The following is a 27,965-nucleotide window of genomic DNA, read 5'->3' as shown; positions in this document are numbered from 1 at the left end:
AAAAAAAAGAATTATACTGGCAAAGAAGTTATTTCTCTGAACAGTAAATTGTGTTTGTTATTTGAAAAATGAACTAAGCCTCTGAAAGAGCTAAACACTTTATCAATGGATATTTATAAATAATTATTTCTTTGTGTATTAAGAAGGAAACCCAGGCCAGATGCAGTGGCTCATACCTGTAATCCCAGTACTTGGAAGACAAAGGCAGGAGGATCACTTGAGCCCAGGAGTTCAAGACTAACCTGGGCAACACAGGGAGACCTCGTCTCTACAAAAAGTTTTAAAAATTAGCAGGCATCGTGGTGGGAATCTATAGTCCTAGCTACTAGGGTGGCTAAGGTGAGAGGATCCCTTGAGCCCAGGAGTCTGAGGTTACAGTGAGCTATAATCTTGCCACTACTTTCCAGGCTGAGTAACAGATCATTCTTCTATATTGAAAGAAATCAGGATCTGGCAAATAAGAATTTTAGCTAATTCTCTTTGTGCACATCTTAAGCTACCTGAGAACATCATACTTAGCTATATCAGATACTTTATTATTGTGGTATTAGAGGATGGAAGGAGTTAATAATTTTCAAACTAATAATTTTTTTAAATGGCCAGATTGAAAAAAATACAGTATAAATAAAAGTAATATACAGACAATTTAACTTTGGAATATAGAGGAGGAAATTTTATTAGGTAAAAACAATTGATTAAAAAATGTAACAAAAGTACTTTAACCCAATAATTCCATTTTATACTATATACTAAAATACAGAAAATAATCACATTGTAGAATGCATTTATACCATTTATAATTATTATAATTCATTACATTTACAGTTAGTACAGTCAAAATTTAAGCCATTTTTATTTAGTAAATCTAATTCCACCAGTCAATCAAAAATTATTTGTTGATTTATTACTATTTTGATCTGGCACCTTTAATTATTGGTAATATTCTTTTATTTTTCTTTTTCCTAATTATGTTTAGAGGTCTGCAGTTCTGTATACCTCCTCATGTTCCCAAAAGAGATTAACTCTAGGGTTTTTTAGACTCTAATATTTCCCTAGGCTTATTTGTTTTATTTCTGTTAAAGCAGTTGAATTCACATGTATTTGAACCCTTTAGTGGGTTTTTCTCTCCTTTCTACCCACTATCACATTGCAATTAACTCTTTCTCAGATTTTCACTTAGTCTAATTATTAGAATGAATATTCAAGTTATCCTACTTTACAGCGAGGGTTTTTTAAATGATGTAACTTCTGCACATACTATTAAGAATACTGTAAATCTCTGTGCTTCTTGTTAAAACATTGGAATAAATAGTCATAAAAATAAGCATTTCCCAAAATATATAACATCTTGATATTGCAGAAGAAACAAAATAATCATAAGGAATTGAGTACATAAACAGAAAGAAGTAAAACTACAAGTATATTCAGAATAAGGAAATAAAATTCATATGGTTAAGTAATATATATGTGCACATATATATATATCAAACAAAACATTTATAGCCAGACTAAAATCTCACCAAATATTTAACTTCTCCATTAAAGATTTTTTAAAACATGTTAACCATCGTTTCACTGAATACTTAAATTTTATCTTGAAATTTGAAAGCTGAGAAGCATGGTTTATACATAAATATCGAGAATAAGTATTTTAACAGAAACTTATTCTGCCTTATTAGGTTATATTGCCAAGTTCAGAAGAAAATAATGTGTCTGATTTGTGGAAATCTACCACTATTGAAGTAATACCATTTCTGTTCTCCTTCAAGTTAACAGGTTTAAAAGGGAGTTTCATTAATATAAAAGATCAAGGTTGTGACTGGCATATACAACGGAAAAGGAAGAAGGGCAAGTGTTTTACGATAGTGAGTAATAACCAAATTATCCTGTTAAAATATTGGTCTTAAATTTTTTTTCTCTGTACCCATTACTTCTTACACTCTAAACTACAGATTTTTGGTGTAACTTTTTAAGTTGCCTAAGTACATTTCATAATATTTAAGCTATAATTCTAGTGATTTTAAGTTTAGAATTACTTATATTTATATAAATAGATTTGTGATTATGTCTCTTTATATTTGCAGTAGCCTAACAACCCCTTTTATTTTAGAAAGACCCTTGAAGATAATTAGCATATAAAGTTTTATTTTAGTATAGCTGTAACCACTGATGTTGTATAAATTTTCTAGTTACTTTTCTTCAGCAGATTTACACAGATGTTAGAGAGTCACCATGAATCAATTTTGTTACAACAAAGTGATTCCAAAGTGATCTTTACTGAGTTTTCTTGGATCTTTGCAACTGGAACTTTTTGGGTTGATGGAAGTTTGTCAGGAAGACAGAAAAGATGGTGCCACTTCAGATCTGATATTCCTGGGTCTGCACTTAAAGATTATCTGTTGAAGATTGATTCTTCCCCATGTCCTCTCCAAATTCAGATCTCTCACTTCTCCACAGGTTTAGAAGGCCCTATTTCACCACTGCCACACAGAAAAAGACAAAACTCAAGAAAAATAATATTACAAGTTGACTGCTCTACAAGATACAACATAATTCTTAGATCAGAATTTCTTGGCTTTGGCACTAGGCCAACACACTGTTAACAGAACAGAGAATGGAAACACAAGCATAGCCCCTAGAATTTAAATTTAATTACTTCCTGAATGTAACTCATACCATTCAAATATAAGATGTTCTTATTAATCTATCAGTAGGACATAAATATATAACATAAAAAAAGATAAGGGTCAAATAGAGGAAAGTAGGGAGGAAGGAAGCAGTTAAGAAGTGTTTTCCTTCAAATAAAATGATTTTACAATGTACTTTAACTTATTAATGACAAATCTCTGATTGAAACATAAATCTAACAATTTTTTTTACAGTTCATATTCTTTTTACTGTCTTCAGCCACTCTGCAAATGAAAATGAAGCATACACGCACACACACATACACGCACAAAAGAAAAGGAGGGGTTTTCCTGCAAATTCTTAGGCTTATAAGCCTCCTAATCTGCCCTAGTGATTCTGAGTAAAATTATATTTTTGGCAACAGTGCTTTTCGCTCATAATAAGATCCTTAATTTTTTTTAAATTTTTTAAACATAAGCATTTGAAAAAAAAGATGGTTCATAATCTGGATGCTTAGAATTAATGTTTCTACCATCTAAAAATGAGCTCTCCTGATTGTGTTTGATATGAGCAGTTGGTTTAAGGAGAATAAAAACATGTTAACTTTTTAAGTAAGTGGGGGCTTTTTAAGCTGTATAATTAACTGTTCCTTCCTCAAATAGGAGAAAACAAACTGCAAATTTTCTCACATAAAATTATTAATATCCCTGACTCTGATATGAAATAATCTTTTAAATTTTGGTCATCCCTTGGCCCCAGACATTCCTGTGTTTTCACTTAATACAATAATGATTAGTACATTGATATGTTCAGTTCAGAGCCAAGTATTTAATTATAATCTTCATACTATCTTTTTTGGTCAGCAATTGAGATGGATAATGAGAAATTATAATGGCTTTCTGTCCCTTAGTGATCTGTGGTAGATTTTGATGGAAAGAATGAGCAATTTTGACACTACTAATTGACTTCAGTGATTTGGTTCTCCTGAATAAGGGAACAAGTTTAAGTAGGATTTAAACTTCTTAATGCTAAATTCAACCAATTGTGTGCATATAAATGTGAGTGATATTAAGTTTGTTCAAAATTAACATTATTATTATTATTTTTTTTGAGACAGTCTGTCTCCCAGGCTGGAGTACAGTGGCACGATATCAGCTCAGGGCAACCTCCATCTCCCAGGTTCAAGCGATTCTCCTGCCTCAGCCTCTGGAGTAGCTGAGACTACAGGCATGCGCCACCACTCCCGGCTAATTTTTTGTATTTTTAGTAGAGAGGTTTCATCATGTTAGCCAGGCTGGTCTCGAACTCCTGACCTCAGGTGATTCACCTGCCTCGGACTCTCAAAATGCTGGGATTACAGGCATGAGCCAACTGAGCCACTGCTCCTGGCCAGAATTAGCATTAATTTACAAGCTGCTATTGTCATTTAGTTTATATTTAACACTTAAATGATTATATAGACATTGTCCACGGAATCTTCACCATTTCATTCTTCTGTTCTCACTTGAAAAGTGACATTTGGCAGACGGTAGCCAGATCATTAAAGTAGTAGGTTTTACATAGTAGTATAGAAATAAGGTAATAGACGCATAAAGTTAAAATAATATTAGATTGAGGGAGATTGTTTCACTTAAACCATTAAATAACCTTTTTTAAAGTTTGCTGCTAGGTTAGGTTGGTTATGCAGCTATATGTCATTTCCTGAAATTATCTTTCATTTGTTTTATGAGTAAAACTGTCTCTATAAGTTTACCCTAGAAATCCATAGGTATTTTGGGAAATTGAATTATAAGTGGCTAGACTAACCAACATTTGTTTTTAGGCAAACTTAGATTGCTCTATAAATCTTAATCAAATCAATCACATATGGTAACTGGGGAAGGGGGTTCTTCTGTTGATTAGCCAAAGATATGATGAATTTATTTGTTTTTATTTTTTGAGACAGGGTCTCGGTCTGTTGCCCAGGCTGGAGTGCAGTGACACAACCATGGCTCACTGCAGCCTGGACCTCCCAGGCTCAAGCAATTCTCTCACCACAGCCTCCCAAGTAACTGGGACTACAGGCATGCACCACCATGCCCAGCTAATTTTTAAATTTTTGTAGAGATGGAGTTTCGCTGTATTGCCAGGGCTAGTCTCAAACTCCTGGGCTCAAGCAATCCTCCCAACTCAGCCTCTCAAAGTGCTGGGATTATGAGTGTGAGCTACTGTGCCTGGTTAAGATGATGAATTTCTTATCCACATAATCTGTTAAGGCAAAAAGAGGAAACTGGTTATTCTGTTATCCTGCTTTTTCTTGGGAATATTTATTTTCAAATGATTTGAGTCCTTCAACTCAACAGTCTCATAACCAATAAAAGGAAATGGAGATTGGCGGGAGAGATTAAAACATAAAGGACAGGAATAGGGGAAATAAAGGAGGAAAAGGTCACAGACATAGAAATGTGGAAGTTGAATTCAAATTAATTTTTAACTGAACCCACCTACTATAGGCCCCTCAAAAAGGCTGACAGTACCACTAACTGTTTTAAGTTTAAATGAAGGAAAATCAAAACATAACAGCATTTAATATTTATTTCTAAAACATCATTCTGAATCAACCATTTAAATAAAGTTTTGTTTTCCACTCACGTTTTCACATTATTCAGCATGTTAATTGGGTACCCACTATTACTAGCCACCTTACCAGCACAGCAGATGACAGATGAACAAGGAGCACAATCTCATAGGAGTTTTATCACATGTGTTCCTAGGCTGAAAAGGCCCTTCTTTGTACTTCTTGATAGGTGGAGTACAGGAATGTAGAAGTCAGAAACCTAGGTTCAAACTCCAGTTCTAATATACATAGTTTCTGTGTGATTTAGGAAAAATAATCTCTCTGAACCTCAGTCCCCCATCTGGAAAATTAGTATGATACTTACCTCATAAGGCTGTGGGGATTAATTAAAATTATGTATGTAGAGCACTTTGCACAGTATAGAGAGTGCTAAATAAATGGATGCTGGGGTTATTGAGAGCCCTAGGATGGATGGATCATGGGTTTCCAAATATGGGATGCAATTTCAAGTTCTTAACACCAAATATAACCCTACTTGTTTTAGTTTCCTGGCATTCATCCTATCATCCCCAGTTTACTGCACCTCAGGTTATCAAGGATGTGGGAGGGATTCTACAAGGGTGTGTTCCCCCAGAGCTTTTTGGTACCCTGCAATCCTAGAAGTTGTTGATGCTAGGATGTCTGGAGAGCACTGGCCATTTATTACTGAGAAGCATATGTTACAAAGGAGATGGGAGTAGTAAGGAAAGTTGAAGAACTGATCAAAATAGATGAATGGCAAAAAAAAAAAAAAAAAGAAAAGAAAAATATTTTAACTTTTAATTCATGATAAAAACCCAGTTAAAATTAGGTATACCAGATTTCTTTATTCTCAACCATGTGTGCACATACACTCAGATTTTCTCTTTTGGTAGTGATTTGGCTTTTTGTTAACAACAATGACACAAGTTTTATGTTTAATTTAAATATTACAATGGTTAAACTGGTTTTGGGGAAGATTTTCCAGAAATTTATTAAATACGAAGTTCCTTAACTACTGACTTAGAGGAATGAGTATTGTTTAACCAGGGAAAAAGTTGTCAACCACCACCAGCTTCTCTTCCTACTTTTTTTTAGAATATAAAAGATAATATCTCAATTACTTTTTCCTCTCTCATCATTACTTACAAAAATCTCAATTATTTAGGCATATCCTTGGCATGTTCATAAAATTGTTCCATTAGGCATTCTATAGTTATAGTCATATTATTTTTAATCCCTACTCATCTCACCTATAATTTTCAAATGTTTGATTTTTATTCAATTTTTATATCCTGTTCATATATTTTTTAGCTACAGTAAAACATGATTTTTCATGTGTATTACTTTTTTTTCTTTTTTTTTGAGATGGAGTCTTGCTCTGTTGCCCAGGCTGGAGTGCAGTGGCATGATTTCAGTTCACTGCAACCTCCATCTCCCAAGTTCAAGAGATTCTCCTGCCTTGGCCTCCCAAGTAGCTGGGATTACAGGTGCGCGCCACCACGCCTGGCTAATTTTTTTTTTTTTTTGAGATGGAGTCTTGCTCTGTCACTCAGGCTGGAGTGCAGTGGTGTGATCTTGGCTCACTGCAACCTCCACCTCCTGGGTCCGAGCAATTCTCCTGCCTCAGCCTCCTAAGTAGCTGGGATTACAGGCTTGTGCCAATACGCCTGGCTGATTTTTTTGTATTTTTAGTAGAGATGGGATTTCACCATTTTGACCAGGCTGGTCTCGAACTCCTGACCTCGCGATCCACCCACCTCAGCCTCCCAAAGTGCTGGGAGTACAGGCTTGAGCCACTGCGCCTGGCCTAATTTTTGTATTTTTAGTAGAGATGGGGTTTTGCCATGTTGGCCAGACTGGTCTCGAACTCTTGACCTCAGGTGATCCACCCACCTTGGCCTCCCAAAGTGCTGGTGCCCAGCCTCTACTTTTCCTTTTAATTAGTGTCCTGACTGCTCTAGCAAACTTTTTTTTTTTTTTTTTAAATAATTAGCCCCTCTGGGATCCTTTCTTCTAATTGAATTTTTGTCCATACTCAAACTGTTAGTTTGCCATATACCATTTAACCCATGTGCATCATTTCTAATTTTTTTCAGAGATGGAGTCTCACTCTGTCACCCAGGCTGGAGTGTAATGGCATGATCATAGCTCACTGCTCCCTTGAACTCCTAGGCTCTATTGATCCTCCCACCTCAGCCTCCTGAGTAGCTGGGGACTACAGGTGCATGCCACCATGCCCTGCTAATTAAACAAATTTTCTTTGTAGAGATAGGGTCTTGTTATGTTGCCCAGGCTGGTCTGGAACTCCTGGACTCAAGTGATCCTCTTGCCTCAGCCTCCCGAGTAGCCGGAACTACAGATGCAAACCACCACACCTGGCCTCTCTGAACATCTTTACCTTAAAAACATGGGGGAGATGAAGACACATTTCTGAGTCTTAATCTACTGCTGCCTTGGTTGTGCTTTATTAATTTCTGAGATTCTTAGTCCTGTTTACTAAGGAATCGTAGAACGTGCAAGTTGTATTGTACTATAGTTGATGGCAAGCTTACTAACCATTCCTCTGGGTTTTCTTGCTGTGTAGAATAAAAGGGCCAAAGCAAGAGTCTCAGTGTTCATGAGACAGAAAGAGAATTTGATTACACTATATATCTGTGTAGATTCTCCTTTTATTTTTAGATTTGGAACCTGAACACCTAAGTTACAAAGGCAGAAGATCTGGCAGCTTCAACAAACTTGTTTCATTACCTTCACACCCAGGGAGGGCAAGAAGCAACAGCAAGGAATGACAGCTCTGCAGCTCTGCCCCAGGAGAGGAAGGAGATATTAGGGAGCTGGGTTGGAGAACTGGGCTGGAGAAAAGTGCTGGATATTTTTCATTCTCCCTAATTTTAAAAAGCAAGTAGTCTTTAACTTTTTGCCTTGATAAGAATTGTACATTCCACTTTAGAGAAGCCTGTGCTTCCCTGTAGCTAGTTTCAAAACAAAAAGGTATGTTCTGTGTAACATGAAACTCAGAAAAAAAAATTGAGGTGGCCAGGCACGGTGGCTCATGCCTGTAATTCCAGCACTTTGGGTGGCTGAAGTGGGTGGATCACGAGGTCAGGAGTTCAACACCAGCCTGGCCAAGACGCTGAAACCCTGTCTCCATTAAAAATACAAAAATTAGCCGGGTGTGGTGGCGTGCGCCTGTAATCCCAGCTACTCAGGAGGCTGAGGCAGAGAATTGCTTTGATTCTGGGAGGCGGAGGTTGCAGTGAGCCAAGATTGTACCACTGCACTCCAGCCTGGGCAACAGAGCGAGACTCCGTCTCAAAAAAGAAAAAAAATAAATAAATAAAATAAAAAATAAGTTGAGGTATGGCTTTCTAAAACTATAAACATCTCAGTCATGTAAAATTAGAGAGTAAAGTTTATATATTTGCTTGCTAATTGTTAGCTGTTAGTACATGTCAAAACACTAAATTAAGTCCCCTTCCTAATGGAAGAGATAATCGTTTCTTCAAAAAGTGGTAGTATTTAGAAAAAGCCCTATTCTTTAACGATGGGGAAAGCCACTGCAAGAAAAATTTTGATGAGTCACGAAAAAAGTGATCTCAAATAAATTATGTCCATTATGATACTATATACTGTAGTTTGGAAACTTGGTTTATCTGATCTCTTTATACTACTCTCTGATGGTCTCTGGGTTAGAGAACTTTTATCTGGTTCCTATCAGTAATATATATACCACATTTCATTTTAAGTTGGATTTCAAATTTAATTACTTGATAAACTATTTTATCTAAGTAAGGGTAAGATGAATCACTTTTCCTGCTTTTGCTGTTAAATTTTTAATTTTTGTGTGTATTCTACCCATCCCCTGCCTACTTCCCGTTATTTGAATTCTGCAGTTGGTTCCTGTGCTGTTCCTATGCTTACTTAACACTTCAACATATCCCCACAAATATCTGAGCTCACGTGGTGCTCTAATGCTTTCAACTAAATCTGTACTCACCAGTATGTCTCTCAGTTCTTTTGGCAACTTGTTCTTTTATGTAAATTGTATACAAAATATGATTTGCATATTTTAAATATGATGTGAACAAAAAGAGCAATGCTATTAAGTGTTCAGAATCACAAATTTATATTTTTAAAATTAGGAGTTAATTAAAATCCCTTTCATTATGAAAAGGGTACTACATTGCAAGCAATTCACATTAAAAGGCATTCTATTCAATAGATGTGTTTATTGGTGGGTCAGTTTTGCCAATGTTTTAATTCACATGTAATTATGTAGACCCTGTGTCAGCAACAACAATAATACTTTAACTGAAAAAATGATAAACTGTTTCCATTGATATACTCTGTGATTATTTTATAATCCTCAAGTTTTATAGTCTTTTACAGAAAAAAATGATAATAAAATATGGCGATAAACTGCAACTTGCCACATTTCCTCCAAATCTTAGACAGTATAAAACACAAGACATTTTTTTGTGCACTCTACTTTTATAGAACAACCAGGTTTATAATTGATCTCTTTATTTTATTAGATTTATCAATATACATGGAAGCTTTCTCAAATCTCAAAGTTCCAAAAGTATGTATTATAAAAAATCATCTTTTCCTTTAGAGGTCATATTCTTAGAGAACTATTAAAGTCTATTTATAAACAAAAATAATTGATAAACTAACACACTTTAGAAATCAGAATATTTTAAATTAAAATATTTTTAATGAATACAAGATATGTCTTTTTAATTAACTATCATAGTTAAATTTAATATCACAAAACAAAATGGCTTATCCCCACTCATTTTTCAAGTGAGGCAAAGCCACTGGAATTTACACTTAATATAAGTTTTAAATGTGATAATTAAATAATATTTTATCAATTATAGGAAATATTCATTTATAAAAATTTCCTCAGGTCCATCAATCTTTTTAGGCCAAGTTTGAGCCCATGTCAACCTTAAAGGTTAGATTCAGTGCACCTAACTTGCCTAATAAGCTTGTCAATTTAAGAATATGAATTTCATTAATAAGGGGGAATAAAGAGTAGTTAACTCACTAAAAGTGAATGGGATAGTTTCAAATAATTACTTAAAGAATTTTTAAAATTTAAACAGAAATGGCCAATGATTCTGGGTTTAAAATTTCACAGGATAACCTTAAAAAAAAAAAAAAAACACATAGAAATAGTGAAGTCATCACCTTATTGATGAAAAACTAAAGTTTAATAGTCATTGAATGGGGTAACAACCACTTGTAGTCTACATTTAAAAAGTAATTTTAATCATAGCTAAGAAAAACTAAAAACAAATAATTCTATTAAGAAACAACAAAAATGATAAACATTTAATACCTAAATGTAGATACTTAAAATCCTAAACAAAAATATTAAAGTTAAAAAGGCCTTGAAATTTGTTTCTAACAAATCATCTTATATAATCAATTCCTAAATAGCTCATATCCTTTGCTTTGGTGTTTTATCTGCTATCATCTAAACATTAGTACAGTAGAAAATCACTTAGGTTCTTTTCAAATGCTTGGCATTATAATGTGATCTCATATCTTTCCTCAAATTAAATTTTGCTCCACATATTCCACATGTATACAGATGAACATCCATGTGCTGCTCCAACTGTTCATTATTTGGGAATATCTGAAAGCAGACCTGGCATATAGTCTCACCAGCAGATAAATGAGAAATCATATGCCGTACATGGTCATGTTTTCTGAAGTTTCCTTGATCACAAATGGAACAGACATACCTGGCCATGCCTTTGTGCATATCATTGTGCAGTCGCAACTGACGCTCTCTTAAAAACTGCTTTCCACATGTTTGACAAACAAACTGTTTTTCCTTAGTATGAACAGTATAGTGTTCTCTTAAGTGACACCGCTGATAAAATCCTTTTCCACACAGATTACAAAAATGCTTTCGTCTGTGATCTCTTTCATTTTCTTCCATGATGGCACTCTTAAACATATCTTGATCTAAGCAGCTAGACATATGTTCAACCACTAGATTTTCAGTTTCAAAACGCTGGCCACAATTAGGACATCGAAAAGGGCAGGCAGAATGTTTAAATAACTGCTTTTTTTGGATACTGTTTATCTGGTAATGATTGTCCCTAAAATCATCCAGCATTTCAACAAACATATCTCTTATTTCGGACTGCTCATCAGGATTCTCTTCCAAGTCCATTTTCTCCTCAGTATTTCCTAACCCATTCATGGTCAGATCTTGGGGCTCGCCACATCGTTGGGCATGTTCCTGAAGCTGCCTACCCTTTACAAGTATTTGTCCACATTTACCACATGCACAGATATTTTCAATGTGTTTGGCTAAGTAATGAGATGACAGGTCCTCCTCGGTTATTGTAAGTCCACACAGCTCACAAGATGCATTTTCAGTATCCTCTTGTACTGGACTGCTGTTGTTAGGGGGCCTCATATTCTCTAAACCACCTCTTTCATCAGCACTTACTGACATTCGAGGTTTTAGAGTTTTCCTACCACTTTTTTTTATGCTGACATCTTCTTCAACATAGTATCTATAAAATGGCTCTTCAGGTTCATCTTCTAATTCATCATTGTCAGTGGATTCATTACAGTCTTTATCAGTAACTTTAATAATGTTAAAGTCTTTCAGTTCATCTGTAGGAATATCTTCTGGCTCCATCTTAATAATAATCCTTTTCCTCTCAGCAGCTCTGCTTTTCTCTTCGCTGGCTATTTCAGACTCCACTGTGCTACTTTTTCTGCTTCCAGTGGTTGAAGCTGAATCATCAGCAGCCTGGCTTGTGTCTCCTCTGTATTTGTCCGTCTGTGCAGAAAATGTTTTGGAAGAATCTTTTTCACCAAATTCAGCTTTGATATTACTGTCTTTTCCATCTCTAATATCTACTATTCTATGGTAAGATCTTGTGTTTTGGTATAAATGTCTGTTAGTACAGGTTAGCACATGCTCATCTAATAATTTTTCACAGCTAAAGCCAAATCCACAGCTATCACAGGTAAAACTTCGCCCAAAGCGTCTTGACACACGTTCTTTTGGAGTAGATAATTTGGACACGGAACTTTTTTTACATACATCAAATAGTGGCTCAGGAAAATTACTTAATTGTAAAGACTCTTCATCAGGCTCTCTATTATGTGGTGTATTTACTGTTGAACTTGGCTCTGCACACCACCTGTTGGCTTCATTGCCATTTCGAGCCACAGTATCTTCATACATTCTTACCCCAAATATCATTTTGCTGTTCTGTTTGCTGGAAGCAGAAGAGGAACATTTTGAACTAGAACAATCTGCATCCTGGATGTCTTCTAAACAGTCAGGAACATTGTATAGCTGTAGGTAGTTCATTGCCACTTTAAACTGCTCAAAACTGGAGGGAGCTGTCATAATTTTTCCTAAATACATAAACTGCAAAATGAGATCAAAACATTCTGCACTAATTTTCATGTTGCTGAGATTCAGTTGTGCAGTACTATGCTGATGGTTCATGAAAAACATTCTAAAATAGGAGCTACAGGCAGCTAGAACTGCCTTGTGTGCTTGAAAGTAAATGTCATCAATTGCAATACAGCAGTCACAGAGAAAACCCCATTCTCTTTGGTTGTTTAGCTGCTGAAGGACATAGCTGCTGTGGCTGGGCTTTGCCATCTTCTGTTAATTAGAGACCTATGTAAAACAAAAATATTAAAGTCAAACAAGATATAGAAAAGCACTTGACAAAATTAACTTTTATCATTTGTGACTTGCATGACTTTGCTATTACAATCAAGAAATTAAGAGCTTTCCATTCTAATAAAACTCAATAATATATATTTGAATCATTTTTTAAATTTGAAGATGGACATCCAGCCATTTATTCAGGGTTTTCATATTGAACAAAGGCATCAAACTTTGTTCAATGTTCAACTTTGTTCAATGTTCAACTTTGAATGAAACAAACTTGTTTGGAGAATGAGTACCCATATTAAAGCAGGAACAGAATGCTATTGAGGACAGTATAATAAGTGAAAAGAGCATGGGCCTGGGATCAGACAGACCTGGCTTCTTATCTAGCTTTGCCACTTTTGGGAACTTGCTTATCCTCATTGATCCTAAGTTTCCTGAACTGTAAAGGTAGGGATAATAATACCTCAAATACAGTTATCATATATGAGGATTCACAGAGGCAATGTGTAAAATGCTTGGCATGTAATAATGAAAGTAATAGTGGATGTTGTAATGGTGGTGATGCTTATTTAAGCATCAGGATAAGTTTGAGTTCATAACCTTAAAATTTCCTTCCAAATAAGAGTCCATTAGAAAGCCAGTAGTTAACCTATAAAAACTTTCAAGTATTAAATAGTCCAGGCTTGAAATAATGATATAAAGAGTGCAGAAGTTCCAAGGACCCTTTCTTATCTAGATGAGCAGTTTTATCATCAGCAACCAAAATTAATACAACTACATAGAAGATCAATATGATAGGCACATCTATAGCTATAGTCACAATTCAACTGAGTAAAAATACATATTCTTTTATTAACGTAAAACACTAAAACATTTAAATAAGAGCACTTATAGCATTTTAATGCACATTTATTCATTCAACAAACATTCATTGAGTACCTTTGGTATACCAGGCACTGTATAAAGTGTTGATCAGCAGCAGTAGCACAAGTATTCTGTATTCATTTGAGGAATTTTTACTTTTCCTAGATCAGTGATTTCATTCAACACGTATTCTGTAAAGCGCCCACTCTACAGAAGGCATCATGCTGTAGTAGAAAAAACAAGTGCTCCGGGTCAGACGGATCACAGTGTGAATCCCACTGCCTCCATGTTTCTACTCCTATATTCCCCCTATAGAGCTGGAAGCTGAACAAATGGAAGCTGAACAAATGCTGTGTCTAATTTTTAATCCTAACACAACAGTTTTTAGGCTGACCTAGAATTGTAGTTTAAGTAACATTATTATGCAAATGTCCAAGTTCTGAGTAAAACTGATTTTAGGCAGAGTAACTTATAATAGCAATCATTCACACATTAGTACCAGAAACTCTGTCCTTGTTACACCTCATTCAGAAAAGCTTTTTTCTTAAATTTTAATTATTTTTTTGAGAAAGGGTCTTACTCTGTTACCCAGGCTGGCGTGCCATCATAGCTCAGAATGTCCTCAATGGCATTGTGTTCCTGCTTTAATATGGGTACTCATTCTCCAAGCAATCCTTCCACCTCGCACCTTCTGAATAGCTAGCACTACAGGCATACGCCACCATGACTGGCTAATTTTTGTATATTTTTTGTAGAGATGAGGTCTTGCTATGTTGCCCAGGCTGGTCTCAAATTCCTGGGCTCAAGCAATCCTCCCACCTCAGCCTCCCAAAGTGCTGAGATTACAGGTATAAGCCACTGTGCCCAGCCCAGAAAAGCTTTAAGAAGGATTAATACACCAAAAAGAGGTAAAGGAGTATGCGGCAGGGGAGGAGGGATCTAAATTCCTGTGAGACTTTTAGGTTATCTCTTGAAGATAATTTTTTCATTAAAAATTTTTGAGGCCGGGCACAGTGGCTCACGCCTGTAATCCCAACACTTTGGGAGGCGGAGGCGGGTGGATCACGAGGTCAGGAGATCGAGCCATCCTGGCTAACACAGTGAAACCCCGTTTCTACTAAAAATACAAAAAATTAGCCGGGCATGGTGGCGGGCACCTGTATTCCCAGCTACTTGGGAGGCTGAGGCAGGAGAATGGCGGGAACCCGGGAGGCGGAGCTTACAGTGAGCCAAGACTGTGCCACTGCACTCCAGCCTGGGCGACAGAGCAAGACTCCATCTCAAAAAAAAAAAAAAAAAAAAATTATGAGGCATTCACTTTCATTAAATTATAATTTCACTCAAAGTCCAAGAGGAGTTTGCTCTTTTTTCATTTTTTTTGACCTCTTTAATAATGCTGCCAAAAAAACTTAATGAACTTTATGTTCTAGTAAAGCCTATAAAAAGTTTTAAGTAAATGGACAGCTTGTATTTCAGCTGTTCTTGTTTTATGACTGAAATCTGTGATTGCTTTTGTTTGTACTACTAGCTGCATCACTGGTAGGACAAGTTTAGCACAACTAGAAGTCAAGGGCTCAGGCCTGAGAGCAGAACCTCCAATGTGACTCAAAGGACTTAATGTCATTCGGATAAGGAAAACAAGCTATATAATGCCAAGAGTTACCCTAAGGCTAGAAGGATACCCACTGTGCAGAACTCCAGCAAGAATTAAGGAGTTAGGTGATCCAAAAAGTTTTATACTGGATTTTTAAAATTTTAGTCTGAAAAAGTTTAACGGCTCATCTCAAGTTTAAAAACAGCCACCAAGCACATTAAGCATATTAAGTAATTTAGTCATAGATTTTTAGAGCTTAGATCTAATCTATTCTAACATTCTTATTCCACAGAAGGCAAAGATACAGGGTTTTTAATGTATCAGGGTATAGTTAACTGTGCTGAAGCACATACTAGGACTAAGGACTCCTGACCACCCAGATAGTAATAACCTCTATATAGCACTTCCTTGGTACTATACAGTATGGCCTTCTGGAAAGAACACTAAACAAGGACTGGGCATGGGTCCTTAATACAGGATTCGTTGGTTGGATGCTATTGAACAAGTGATTACCCCCATCTGAATTCTTTATCTGTAATGTGGCTTTATCCATACATGTCAATCTAGTCTTATTCAATAGATGTGTTCCCTAAGTTATACTGTGTAAGCTATTTCAGTAGATTTCTCACTGACATAGTAAGATTTCAGAAATATTTTTCCTCCATTGCTAGATCTCTCAAATTGGAAATAACAGTTTTGCTGGAAGTTTCTCTTGCTCCAGCCTTGGTAAATGATAATTTAAGGTCTATAAATAAGCATATCCAATGAATAAAGAAGTAACTTAAAGGAATTTTAAGGTGTTTCTGTGAGGCAAATAATCACCCTCTAAATTGTGTCATAGACTTGCAGCACCAATGAGGCATCTGAAGATGATTCACTTAGCCTCAGTGAAAGTCTAGAGAGCCTAGCATCACAGTCCCAATTCAGCACCCCAATCTCTAACTGACTTACAATTACCCCTGGATCTCAAGGAAGATTTATGTATATATGTTTCCTTTTACCTATTCCTATGTCTTATAGGTTGAATGTATGTATGCATATGGATTTGAGGATTACAGAGTATTTTAAAAGTCTAAAATGTAATGAAAGGATTCTTACATTTTAACATCAGAATATTAGAATCTATTGAATACTCATAATGTTCCTAACACTGGATAGAGCATTGAAATGGAGGGTGGAGAAGGATGGTGTACAATAGAGATAACTGTATATGAGGGATTAAATTTGAAACCAAGAAACAATTTGAGAAGTTTAAAAAACTATATTGAGGCCGGTTGTGGTGGCTCATACCTGTAATCCCAGCACTTTGGGAGGCTGAGGTGGGTGGATCACCTGAGGTCAGGAGTTCAAGACCAGCCTGACCAACATGGTGAAACCCTGTCTCTACAAAAATACAAAAATCAGCTAGGCATGATAGCGGATGCCTGTAATCCCAGCTACTTGGGGGGCTGAGGCAGGAGAACCGCTTGAACCTGGAGGCAGAGGTTGCAGTGAACTGAGATTGAGACACTGCACTCCAGCCTGGGCAACAGAGCAAGACTCCATCTCAAAGATAAAAATAAAAATAAAAATAAAAATAAACTATATTGAATAAAGTTCAGCAAGAGTTTAGAAGAAAAGCATTAATTATACCAAAATAGTAGGCTTTAGTAAGGATGTAGGATTTGAGTAAAGCCTTGATGAATGAGTAGGATAAACAGAAAGCAAGGGTGAGGCATTTCAAGTATTTATATAGATGTGTATGTAAATAATTGAGGAGGGTACACAGCAGCTTGGCTGGAAATGTAATGGGACGGAAGGTAGATTTGCTTTACTGGACTGGTAGATGAAGGTTATCAAAATAGAGTAAATGACAACTGTAATACAATACTAATATGAATAGCTAACATTTGTTATGTCTCACTATATGCCAGGCTCTATTCCAGGCAGATGTATAGGGAGATGTATATATATCTCTCACAGACACATTACACATATACCCCTATGGATATATATGGATATATGCAATATATATGTGTGCATATCTCATACATATATATTGCATATATACACGTATGTATATACATGTGTGTATGTGTGCATATATGTGTATGTATCCATATAGAGGTATCATTTTATGTGTATGTATGCATATATAAGTATCATTTTAGCATTTAATCCTCATAACAAACCCTACAAAGTAGATGCTGCTATAAGACTCATTTTCAAGATTAAATAACAGAGGCATACAGTGTTATATAACCTTTGTAATATCACAAAGAGAGGACTTCATGGGATTAGAACACAGGCAATATGACTCTAGAGCCCAAGATCATGACCTTAAAGATTCTGCCATCTATAAAAATAATGTCACATTGGCAAAATTCTTTCCTAGAATACCATCTTGCAGGGTATAGGGTCCAATCTCTATTACATTCTCTAGGTTTCTCCTTGAAACTTCCAGGAATAACCAGTTGTAGAGGCTCCCAAAGATAAGAGGTTTTATTTCAACGCACTTTAGTGACAAACACGATCAAGTTTAGAAAATTTTATGCACTATCTGCACTAGTGGCTGTGCATCAGACTCCAAATTCAGTACTTAGCACAGGAAGTTCTGCAATTATAACTGGGTTATATCCTAAAACTTTATCTTTAATGTATTTGGAACTTGAAACACACATTCCCATAGAAACAATAATATAAATGGCGGCTTAGTTTTATACCCACACCCTAAAGACATAATGGAGCTGTATATTAAGCCTAACAGTGCAGTAGTATTACTTGTATCATTAGCACTGACAAGAGATCCAAGGAGCAGTGTGATACAGCAATGCCTACTGTACTGAAGTCTCAAAGACAGGGACAAGGCTTAATGGCCTTTGTTTTCCTTGTGCCTAGCACACTCTTCCCACATAGTTGACACTTAATACATGCTTGTCAAGTGAAGGAATTAAAAAAGAACCCAGAGAGCATATACTGTTTGTTTGAATACAAACTCTACCACTAGTTTACCTATGTGGGAACTTCTTTACTTCTTTAAGCCCAATTTTCTCATCTATAAAATTGGGATAATCATACTTCTCAGAGGACTCTTATATAAATTAGAGATGACAAATGTTCCTTTGCCTTTTCAATCCAAGCATAGTACAATTTTTAAAAAATTAATGTCATAATTAGTTTATAAAATTTTATGAAATGATCAAGTTCAACCCACTGCTTTATAGATGAAAAAGCAAATTGAGGCCCTAAGAGGTTAAGTGGCATGTTCAAAGTCACATTTAGTTTTAGTGGCTGTCAGGATAAGACCCTGGTCTCCTCAATACTGGTCTAGGGCTCTTCATACTACTCTAACTGCAGCCTACACATATATCATCACCTGGCTAGCTGTTTTCTCCTCTGAAAGAATTATGTTTTGCTGAAATATAGTAGTTCTTCAAATTTGCAAGGGTTGTTTGCATCTACACAAAATGGCCTCAGACTGTTATGCTTTTGGAGATTGTGCTTTGTTGGCTGGTTAGTATTTTTCTGTCTCTTTACTTGCAAGCCAACAACTGTCACTTCTTGAAAGGTGTGCTGATCTCCTGTGACCCACCATTTCAATCTCTTCTTGGCTGTGAAATTAAACAAAAACTCATTGAAAATTGAATCTACATATCCATTCATCCTAAAGAGGGAGCACAACATCTTCTGAAGATCTAGGGAAATGCTCATAAGTAAGATGTAAAGTTTTAATTCCTGAATTTTGCTGACAGGCGATCATATTTCCTTCCTCTTTTGCATCAGGCCAAGGCACCAGATAGCTGAGGGTGCCAACCAAATAACTTACAAGTAAGTGAGATGTTCCTGTAGTTCAGTTGCATTATATTCTAAGAAATGAACTTATCCACACAGAAAGCAGAAGGAACACAGTGGCTTCTGGAATATTCCTCTCTCCCTCCAGAAGCAGAGGAGGAAAAGTACATTTTAACCCATTCATCCTAACTAGGCAGCACAGCATCTTCTGACCACCAGAGGGCACTGTGTAAACAGTAGGCTCTTCTCAGCTAAAAACGCTTCACCAGGAAATCCCTTAATGCACATGGCATTCGTATTCTTAGGGTTCGTTTTGTAGGACTTCTATTTCAAAGTACTAATTCTGTGGACTCAGATTTTGTCTGGAACCCACTTAAAAATGCCCCTCCCTGTACTTTGTCTCAGCTGCCACCACTATGTACCAATCACCTAGACTACTTGGGAGCTGCCTAGAACTTCTCCCTCATAATCAACCACTAAGTGTTGCCAATTTTCCCATTAAATATTTCTCAAATCTGCCCATCTACTCCATCCCTACCTTTCCTGCTCTCGCAAGGCCTCTATTATCACTCCTGAGTTATTAAAATAGGCTCCTCAACCAGTCTCTCAAATCCTTCCCTCTCAGGTAATCTTTTTCTTCCCAGAGCAATGCTGTTTTGAAGATGATTCATGAAGAAGAAAAATCATATCACACTATTTTACCACGGTTCCCCTCACATATCTTCAGGCTAAAGTATAAAATCATTATTGAGGCATACAAAGCCCTCCATGCCCACCCATCTAGTCTTACATGTTTAGCTACTGCCTGCTTCAAACTTCAGGTTCAAGCAACATAAAACTGCTTGTCACCACCTTCACCCTCCTCCACACACACCCAGTATACTTCATGAATTTCTTACTTCCCCTCCAGTTTTACTCATACCGATTGGTTCTTTGGGTCTGAACCTCCCACATATCATTTAAAAATCAGTTCATCACCTCCTGCAGAAAGCCTCTGTAACACCTTTCTCTCCCACTATTTTAGGTTTTGATCTCATTGTATATTACCTCTTTATTTTGCACTTTTTACACTGTATTTTAATAATCAGAACAGCTACATGAAGTAGGTGTTAAAGCACAAACTAACCAGACTGCCTGGGTTCATATCCTGGCTCTGCCACTTATTAAGTGTGTGACCTTGAGTAGGTTGCTTAGTCAATTTGTGCTTCAATTCTCTAAGAAGGGATGGTAATCCTTTCTACCTCTGAAGAATTATTGTTAAGTATATCTCTCATGGAATAAGTGCTAAATAAGAACTGGTTATAATTATGTGTTGGTCTCCCCCATGAGACTGTGAGCAACTTTAAGGCGAGGACTTTGGCTTTTTCATTTCTCTGGAATATTAAGTATTCAGTAAATGTTACTGAATGAATAACTGGTGAGGCAGCTCTCTCTATGATGATGAGAGGGATTACCCAGTTTCCTTCTTTGAGCAGATCCTACACATTTTTTTTTTTTTTAATTGAGACGGAGTCTTGCTCTGTCACCCAGGCTGGAGTGCAGTGGCACGATCTCGGCTCACTGCAAGCTCCGTCTCCCGGGTTCACGCCGTTCTCCTGCCTCAGCCTCCCGAGTAGCTGGGACTACAGGCGCCCACCACCACGCCCAGCTAATTTTTTTTTTTTGTATTTTTAGTAGAGACAGGGTTTCACCATGTTAGCCAGGATGGTCTCAATCTCCTGACCTCGTGATCTGCCTGCCTCGGCCTCCCAAAGGGCTGGGATTACAGGCGTGAGCCACCACACACCCAGCCAGATCCTACACATTTTTTAAAAAATTGTATTGTTTCCAATTTTGTGGCTCCAGTTTTGTTTAATTCAAACCAAAATCCTGAAAACGTCACAATCATATAATTGAAATTCAACAAAATGAAACCAATAAAAAATATCATAAAATGTATGTTCATTCTAAGAAACTTAACTCCATTTTTAAGCCTTAAGATTCCCCCTGATCCCAAATAACCTAACACACCAAAAGCCTTGCCATTTCCCACATGCTGTTCCTTTGCTTAGAACCTTTTCAATGTCTAGCTCACTCTGTTTGGGACTTTTTTTTTCCTTTCTTTTCTTTTGAGACAGGGTCTGGCTCTGTCATCCAGGCTGGAGTGCAATGGGGCAATTTCGGTTCACTGCAACCTCCGCCTTCCAGGCTCAAGCGTTCCTCCCACCTCAATCTCTCGAATAGCTGGGACTACAGGCACGCGGCACCACGCCCAGCTAACTTTTGTATTGTTTGTAGAGACAGGGTTTCGCCATGTTGGCCAGGCTGGTCTCAAACTCCTGAGATCAAACAATCCGCCTGCCTAGGCCTCCCAAGGTGCTGGGATTACAGGCGAAAGACATTGTGCCTGGCCTCTTTGGGAAGTTTTTTCTGATCTTAGGGTGAGGCAGATGCCTCTCTTCTGTGCTGCCAAAACAGCCTATACATACAACAATATGGTACCAATAATGCATCATCAAAACTGTGATGATCTATTACCACACTTAAGGCAGATATCGTAATTATTTGGCTCCCCTGCTTTACTGCAAGCTCCTTGACATCAGGGCAGTATCGCAGTCATTACTAAATGTCTGACATGTAGTTGATATTTGATGAGTTTTTGAATGAATAAATGTTTAAACAGGTAAGTTTTATTTTGCTTATCAATTTTTTGTTTATTTCAATCATGGCAACTTTTATATAGTGGCTGGAAATTAAAATTAAAATTAAAATTTAAAGCATTTTCCCATACATTATACAACTGATCTCACAACCACCCAGAGATAGGTATTTTTATTATCCTCATTTTGCAAATGAAGAAACAGGTTCAGTGGTTGACTTCCCCGAAACTGCTTATCTTGTAAGTAGAAGCTGAGACTCTCGATTCAAAGCCCTAAGTTTCAGTTTGTGTAAACCAGACAACACTCTTCTGAATATGACTATTAGCTGAAGTGCCCCTTTGGAACATTCTAAGCCTCCTAGAGTCACCTTTTTCATGAATCTAAAAGCTCTCATCATTCTCTTACTGCCCCATCTTGCAGGAAGAATGTCCAGTCCCTTCCCTAAATCCCCTTCCATCTGCTAACTCCCCACTGTCCACCAGAGCATGCCTCTTCTAATACTTCAGATTCAAAGTGGGGATGGAACTCATCTCTAAAAAGGACTGCATGCATCTCATATAGACAAAAGAAAATCTGGTTAATTCTTTAATCTTCAAATTTTATTTTGAAAACTATTTTAAATTCAAAGACAGAGTAGTATAAAAACCACCCATGTCCCCAACACTCTCAAATAACCAATGTTGTAATTAACTTTCTATGTACTATTTTGGGGCTCTGTTTTTAGATCATCATCAACTTCTTCACAGTTCATTCTTCTTAAATACACACGGTTAAGGAGTCCCTGCCGCTTCCTCCCCAATATCAGTCTCTTCCATGCCACATCTGAAAACAGCAGTCACTGACCCTTCTTTTGTCTAATTTCCTTTCCATATGTTCAGCATGCAATCTTTGGTGCTGATCAAGAGGAACCCCATCCCATATCAGCACAGGGATATATTGGCAGTGGTCTTCATGGCAAGTATACCCACTCCTTCCTAATTATAAATTATGAAACTCTCTATAAAGGTGAGGGTTTGCTTTTGTTTTCATGTGTTTGGCTGCTGTTAATCAATCCATCAGAGGCTGGGCAACAACATTAACATGAACAAAGTATGAAAAATAGCCCACCATGATACAGTAAGTATTTAATAAGGACAAACCTAAAATAGCAGCCCAGTTACTTAATCAAATAATTTTAAATCAGCCCAATGCAAAACACTCCCCTTTCCTCTACCTGGCAATTCTTACCAACCTGAGTAATGTGAACAGAGAACATGAGTCCATGAATCACCACAGGCCATCCCCAGGCAGAGTGAGGCACACACAGCTGTGATCAAATGTTGCCTTCTCTCGTTTTAAACAAGGAATTAACTGTACACAGTGATTATCTCTGGGGAGTGGGAGTCAAAATGACTTTCATTTTTGTATTTTATGTACTTCAGTACAGGCTGAATTTTTACAAAGAGCATGGATTTTATAATAAAAAAATTTTTTCCATTTTGAGAATAGACATGAGTAACCCTTAATTTGGTTCACATAAGAATATGAGAAAAAATAATTTCACCATTTTAGCATGAGATACTAGCACAGAAGAAAATGTCAGGAGAAAACATTCTATAGAGACCAAAGTGACCTCTCAAGAAGATGTTTCTCAAATATATCTCAATTTTTTGGGAAGACAACAGATTGCAGCTTATTAACAAAAATCTATGGGAATTTTTCTGTATTTCTATACCAAATAGTTTCCTCTCCTTTGCACCAAAGGCTTAGTGCTTTTCCTGGCTAGAGGGCAAGTCTGAAAGCAGGTACTTCTTTTCTCCTGCACATTAGAAAGGGAAATTATGCTACAAAGAAAACGAGATACTCTTAAAAAGGTCCATGAACTGTATCTTCCCCAGAGCCTGGCAAAAGAGGAGAATGAGGAAGCAGTACAAAAATTTATAAGTGTTAAACTGAAATCAAAGCACAAGGTCAAGAGCAAGTGGCTGTGACTGTGCTCATGCCCTGCTAAGGCCCTGGTTAAATATGGTTTCTCTTTTCTCTGACAATGATACACCAGTCCCTTCCCCACAAAAACCCCAAAAAAGTAGGCCATCCTATTAGGAGTGGGAAGAATAGAAAGGCTTCAGGAAAGACTGTTCAACCTGAGTTATTCAATACCATGAAAATGTGGTATTAATGGAGAAAGCCTGCTCATAAAATGAATGTTAAGAGGTTACCTGAAGACTCTACTGTAGACGTTATGTTTATTAACCTTTGGAAAGCATTTCACTTCCACTATGCTTCAGTTTCCTGTTTTTGTTGTTGTTGTTTGTTTTTTTGAGACGGAGTCTCGCTCTTGTTGCCCAGGCTGGAGTGCAGTGGCGTGATCTCGGCTCACTGCAACCTCCGCCTCCCAGGTTCAAACGATTCTCCTGCCTCAGCCTCCTGAGTAGCTGGGATTACAGACGCCCGCCACCACGCCAGGCTAATTTTTGTACTTTTAGTAGAGATGGGGTTTCGCCATGTTGGCCAGGCTGGTCTCGAACTCCTGACCTCGGGTGATCCACCCGCCTCGGCCTCCCAAAGTGTTGGGATTACAGGCGTGAGCTACTGCGCCCAGCCCAGTTTCCTGTTTCTTTAAGAGGAGGAACCCCCTTTCTAGCTCCCAAAGTCATCCAGTTATTATTGAAACTTTATTAGATATCCAGCAAGTGATTCAAAAGCAAAGTTTTGAGGTTCTGAGCAAATGATGGCCAGCCATCATTCAAGCCTCATCTTTTTGTACTCAATTTTCCCGGTTTCTCCACATCGTTATCTATCTGCACTGACAAAATTTCATGGAATCTACCGTTTCAAAGAAGACTGTGATTGCTCTGTAAATTATGAGAACTGCATCCTTCACCAAATCTGCTTCAGAGTGCCTCCAACTTCAGCTCAAGACATTGATCCTAGGTTGCCTCAAAAAGCCTCGGACCACTCTTTGGGTTCAAGTGTCAAAGGGAACACTATTTCTTGTAGTGATACATACCGTATGGAAATACACTAACACCAATACAGAATCTGCGTGCACTGCCACACTGAAATTCGATTTAAGAACATTATCACACACATACAAATGTCCTATCAGAAAACACCAAAGATTTTCATCAACCTCTTCCTGATGCGCCCAATTTAGAAAATGTCATGTCAACCCTTCAGATCATGTACATGCGTTGTTTAGGTAGAAAGGGAGACTGGGTGGGGTGGCTGAGCTCAGACCCTGCCTACATACTTTAGTAGTAACGACTCCCGATCTGCATACAACACATTTACCGAACTTCTAGTAAGCGCCCACCGCTGCAAGTGAAAGCACTCCCTTCCCAAGAAACAGATCTTTTCCACTTAAAATTCCCAAACTCAGACCTTCCACTTTTTACTGAACAAAAAGCGTGTGTGCCGGCGAGAGGGGGTGGGAAACAGCGTAGCAAGAATTTGCACGGATCTTACGCCTCCTCCCTCGGAGCGCGCCCAAGTCTGCAGCCTCGGGCTCCGGGACACTTCCCCTCCTACCCGCCGCCGAGCCGCAGCTGTAAGTTGAGAGAAGCGGGCTCTAGGCACGTCAATCAACCGGGTTCTCCCGCCTCCCGTCTACACCTCCCCTCCCCCCTCGAAAAAAATAAAGGCAGAGAAAGAAAGAAAAGAAGGTAACTAATTTGGGAACTAGTCTCCGTAGGGGCTTCGCCTCCGACTCAGGGAGGCCGCACGCCCGGGACCTGACGCGCCGGCAACAAGCAGGCGGCCTGGCAGCCGCCCGTCACCGGGTCCTCGCAGCGCGTCCGCCGCGCTCCGGCTCCCCGCACGGATCGGCACCGCTCCGGCCCCGCACTCCGCCAGGCCCGCGGCCCGTCGCCCTCCGGCCTGGGCCAAAGTTGCGCAAATAGCCCCACAACTGGCAAATACTTACCGGCGGCAACAGGAACCAGAGCTGCGGAGATTTTAGGGAGTTTAAGGCAAATCAGCCGCGGGAAAGGCGGGCGGAGACGAAGGGGCCGCGAGCTGCAGTGGCGGCGGCGCGCGGCGCTCGGCGCTCGGGCTGGGCTGCGCGGAGAGGCTCTGGCTCTGCCAGGGACTGTGCTGCAACAAAGGACTTCCGCTGCCGCACAGCCGCGCCTGCCGCACCGCACTGAGCCGGCCCCGCTTACGCGGCGACTCCGGGTCTGCCCACCAGTTCGCTGCGGCGTCCGCCAGCCTTCCCCTCCCTCTCGCCCGCCCACCCACTCTGCCGCTGGCTGCTAGGGGCACCCGCGGTCGCCTGTTTGTTGCAACAAGTTTCTGCGTCGGGCTCCGAGGAGGCTGGCGCAACCCGCACCGCGGGGGCCGTCGCGGCGGCGGCGGCTTGACCACCCCTCTTGCCTCTCTCAAGGGTAGGCTTGGGACCTCCTCCTCCTCCTGTTTGCACAGCTGGATGGGACTGGGCTCCTCCCGACTCCCCAGGGCAGGATGCGAGGCTGCTTTCCCACTCCGTCCAGATGTCAGACCCCTGCCCCGTTGAGCCGAGCAGCTGGGCCGTCACTCGCGGTCCGCCTCGAGTGCTCCGGCAACCTCGCCCTGTCCCGTCGGTTCAGGGTCGCCTAGTCCCCGCGCCCCCCCACCCCACCTTCCGTGGGCCTGTCCGCCTCTGGCCCTGAGTCACTTCCCCCGCCATGCCCCACCTCGCCCAGTCCGCCTCTCCACCCAGGCTCCCGCGGCTCGGCCTCCCTGGCCCCGCGCCCTCATCCCTTCCCCAGCGAACACGCGGGCGCATCCTTCCCCACCCCCACCTTCACCCCAGAACTGAGGGGGTGCCTGTGCTTTTGCACACCCTGGGGAAAGTCCCCGGGTCACGCGGTTGTTTGTGGGGAGCCTGTGACGCTCAGGCTTGTCCCTATGCTTCCGCCTACAGAGTCACGACTGCGAACTGTGGAGACAGCACTCCGAGCGCGGGCCGACCCCCGCCCGGCCACTGAGGCGGGCGGGAGGGCGCGCACGTACGCACGCACGCACGCACGCACACCCCGGCCCTGGCGCCCCTCGTTCCCCTGCTACCAGACACGCGGTCACGTGGGGCCATCGCGGGCAGCAGGCGCGGGAAGCCGCGCGAGAGGCGGCCGAGGGGTGCGTGAGCCGGCGCCACTGCTTGCAGTGCGCGGCTTGGGAGCCCGCCCCTCCTGCGCGGAGGAGTCGGCCTGCCGCCGCGGCGGCATCTGGGTAAGCGACGCGGCCCTGCCCCTGTGGGCTGCCCCGGGCTCAGTCCCTCCCGCCGCGAGCCACCCAGGGCGGCGGCCTGCAACTGCACCGGTCGCGGGACAGATGCAAGTAGCTGGGGAGAGGGGTGTTTTTGGTCCGATTGAGATGTCAGGCAGGGCACAGGAGGAAAATACATCCGCGAGTGAGCGCTGGGCCCACAATACCCAGAACCACCCTTTGCTGCTCCTAGGAGCGGCCGCCGGGGCCTGATTGAGGGTGGCACACAGGGTGCCGCGAAGGTGCAGAGCCGTCCCGGCCGCGGGTCCGGGTGCGACCTCCAGCAGGAAACCCCAATAGGCCTGCGGCCTCCCTTGGGTGGCGCCGACCCCTCTTACGAGCGGGCGACTTTACAGATGCTGGGAGGACGCTGCGGCTACTGTTTCCCAGCTTGTGATTACCTAGTTTCTAGGGCAAGAAGACATCCCCCCGCCTTTTCTATCTTCAAATTATGTTTATCTTGTTCTAAGCAAATCCGGTTTTTCTTTTTGAAGCTTGACCCATCTTATCACCGTCTTCTCTGGCACTCAGTATTTGGAGTAATCAGGTGTTATCAGTTGCGGAGGCAGCGCATAGCACAACGTAGTACCTGGAACCTGACTGCACCTAGTATGTTTCAACAGTTAGCGCCCGGATCACCCCAAGGGATTAAATTTGGCATTCTTTCTCTTGAGACTCAAGTCCTTCTGGCAGAGCTGTTGATCCTCTCACAAGATTCTGTCATGTGTGTAAAGTACACTTTGGAATCTTAAATTTTAGAGCCGAGAGGTGCCTTATAGAAAATCTGTTTCATCCCTCTCGTTTTACGGAGAAGACACCAGGCCTGAAGAGCGTGATGTAGCTGGAGCTAGCTACACCTCTTGATAGCTAAGACTCCAAGGCTCCAGACACCTTGGTGATTGCACCCTCCAGCATGCCAGGACCGCAGTGCCAGTTTACCCCACTCACCTGTAGAGAATATATCCGGCGGAGGTCATTATACTTGGCTTGATTCAG

The 27,965-nt window shown here is 39.9% G+C and overlaps 2 protein-coding genes and 1 long non-coding RNA gene across 17 annotated transcripts in view; 2 read left to right on the top strand and 1 right to left on the bottom strand.

Annotated features, from left to right (window-relative positions):
- Nucleotides 1–645: 645 nt before the first annotated feature.
- On the bottom strand, nucleotides 646–26,869 carry ZBTB1 (zinc finger and BTB domain containing 1). 12 transcript variants are annotated; one of them, XM_063715889.1, is made up of 5 exons: nucleotides 26,548–26,636; nucleotides 25,651–25,820; nucleotides 13,818–13,966; nucleotides 10,963–12,878; nucleotides 646–2,480 (listed from the first exon to the last, which is right to left on the bottom strand). In XM_063715889.1, the coding sequence occupies exons 4-5, from the start codon at nucleotides 12,858–12,860 to the stop codon at nucleotides 2,444–2,446; spliced, it is 1,935 nt and encodes a 644-aa protein (XP_063571959.1). In that variant the 5' UTR covers nucleotides 12,861–12,878; nucleotides 13,818–13,966; nucleotides 25,651–25,820; nucleotides 26,548–26,636; the 3' UTR covers nucleotides 646–2,443. The 12 variants fall into 12 exon arrangements, with proteins under 12 accessions (XP_063571959.1, XP_054386175.1, XP_002824890.1 ...); XM_054530200.2 differs by lacking the exon at nucleotides 26,548–26,636 and adding an exon at nucleotides 18,692–18,926 and having other exon boundaries at nucleotides 25,651–26,007; XM_054530201.2 differs by lacking the exons at nucleotides 646–2,480; nucleotides 26,548–26,636 and adding exons at nucleotides 2,488–7,604; nucleotides 18,692–18,926 and having other exon boundaries at nucleotides 25,651–26,007.
- On the top strand, nucleotides 1,752–10,422 carry LOC129049778 (uncharacterized). Its single transcript, XR_008513089.1, has 2 exons — nucleotides 1,752–1,865; nucleotides 7,886–10,422. It is a non-coding gene; the product is annotated as an uncharacterized LOC129049778 (long non-coding RNA).
- Nucleotides 25,987–27,965, top strand: part of ZBTB25 (zinc finger and BTB domain containing 25) — a 21,503-nt gene continuing 19,524 nt past the window's right edge. The window contains exon 1 of one of the 4 annotated variants that reach the window (XM_009249157.4): nucleotides 25,987–26,110. Coding sequence is in view for 1 of the 4 variants with exons in the window: in XM_054530205.2 (XP_054386180.1) it covers nucleotides 27,326–27,693 (368 nt within the window). In the remaining 3 variants the exon portion in view is untranslated. The other 3 variants (XM_002824845.5, XM_054530202.2, XM_054530205.2) reach the window with 3 other exon arrangements.

Source organism: Pongo abelii, chromosome 15, assembly GCF_028885655.2.
Source record: "Pongo abelii isolate AG06213 chromosome 15, NHGRI_mPonAbe1-v2.0_pri, whole genome shotgun sequence".
In the NCBI taxonomy this organism is placed as follows: Eukaryota; Metazoa; Chordata; class Mammalia; order Primates; family Hominidae; genus Pongo; species Pongo abelii.
Note: the sequence above shows the minus strand (reverse complement) of the source record. Positions and strands in the feature narration are given on the sequence as shown.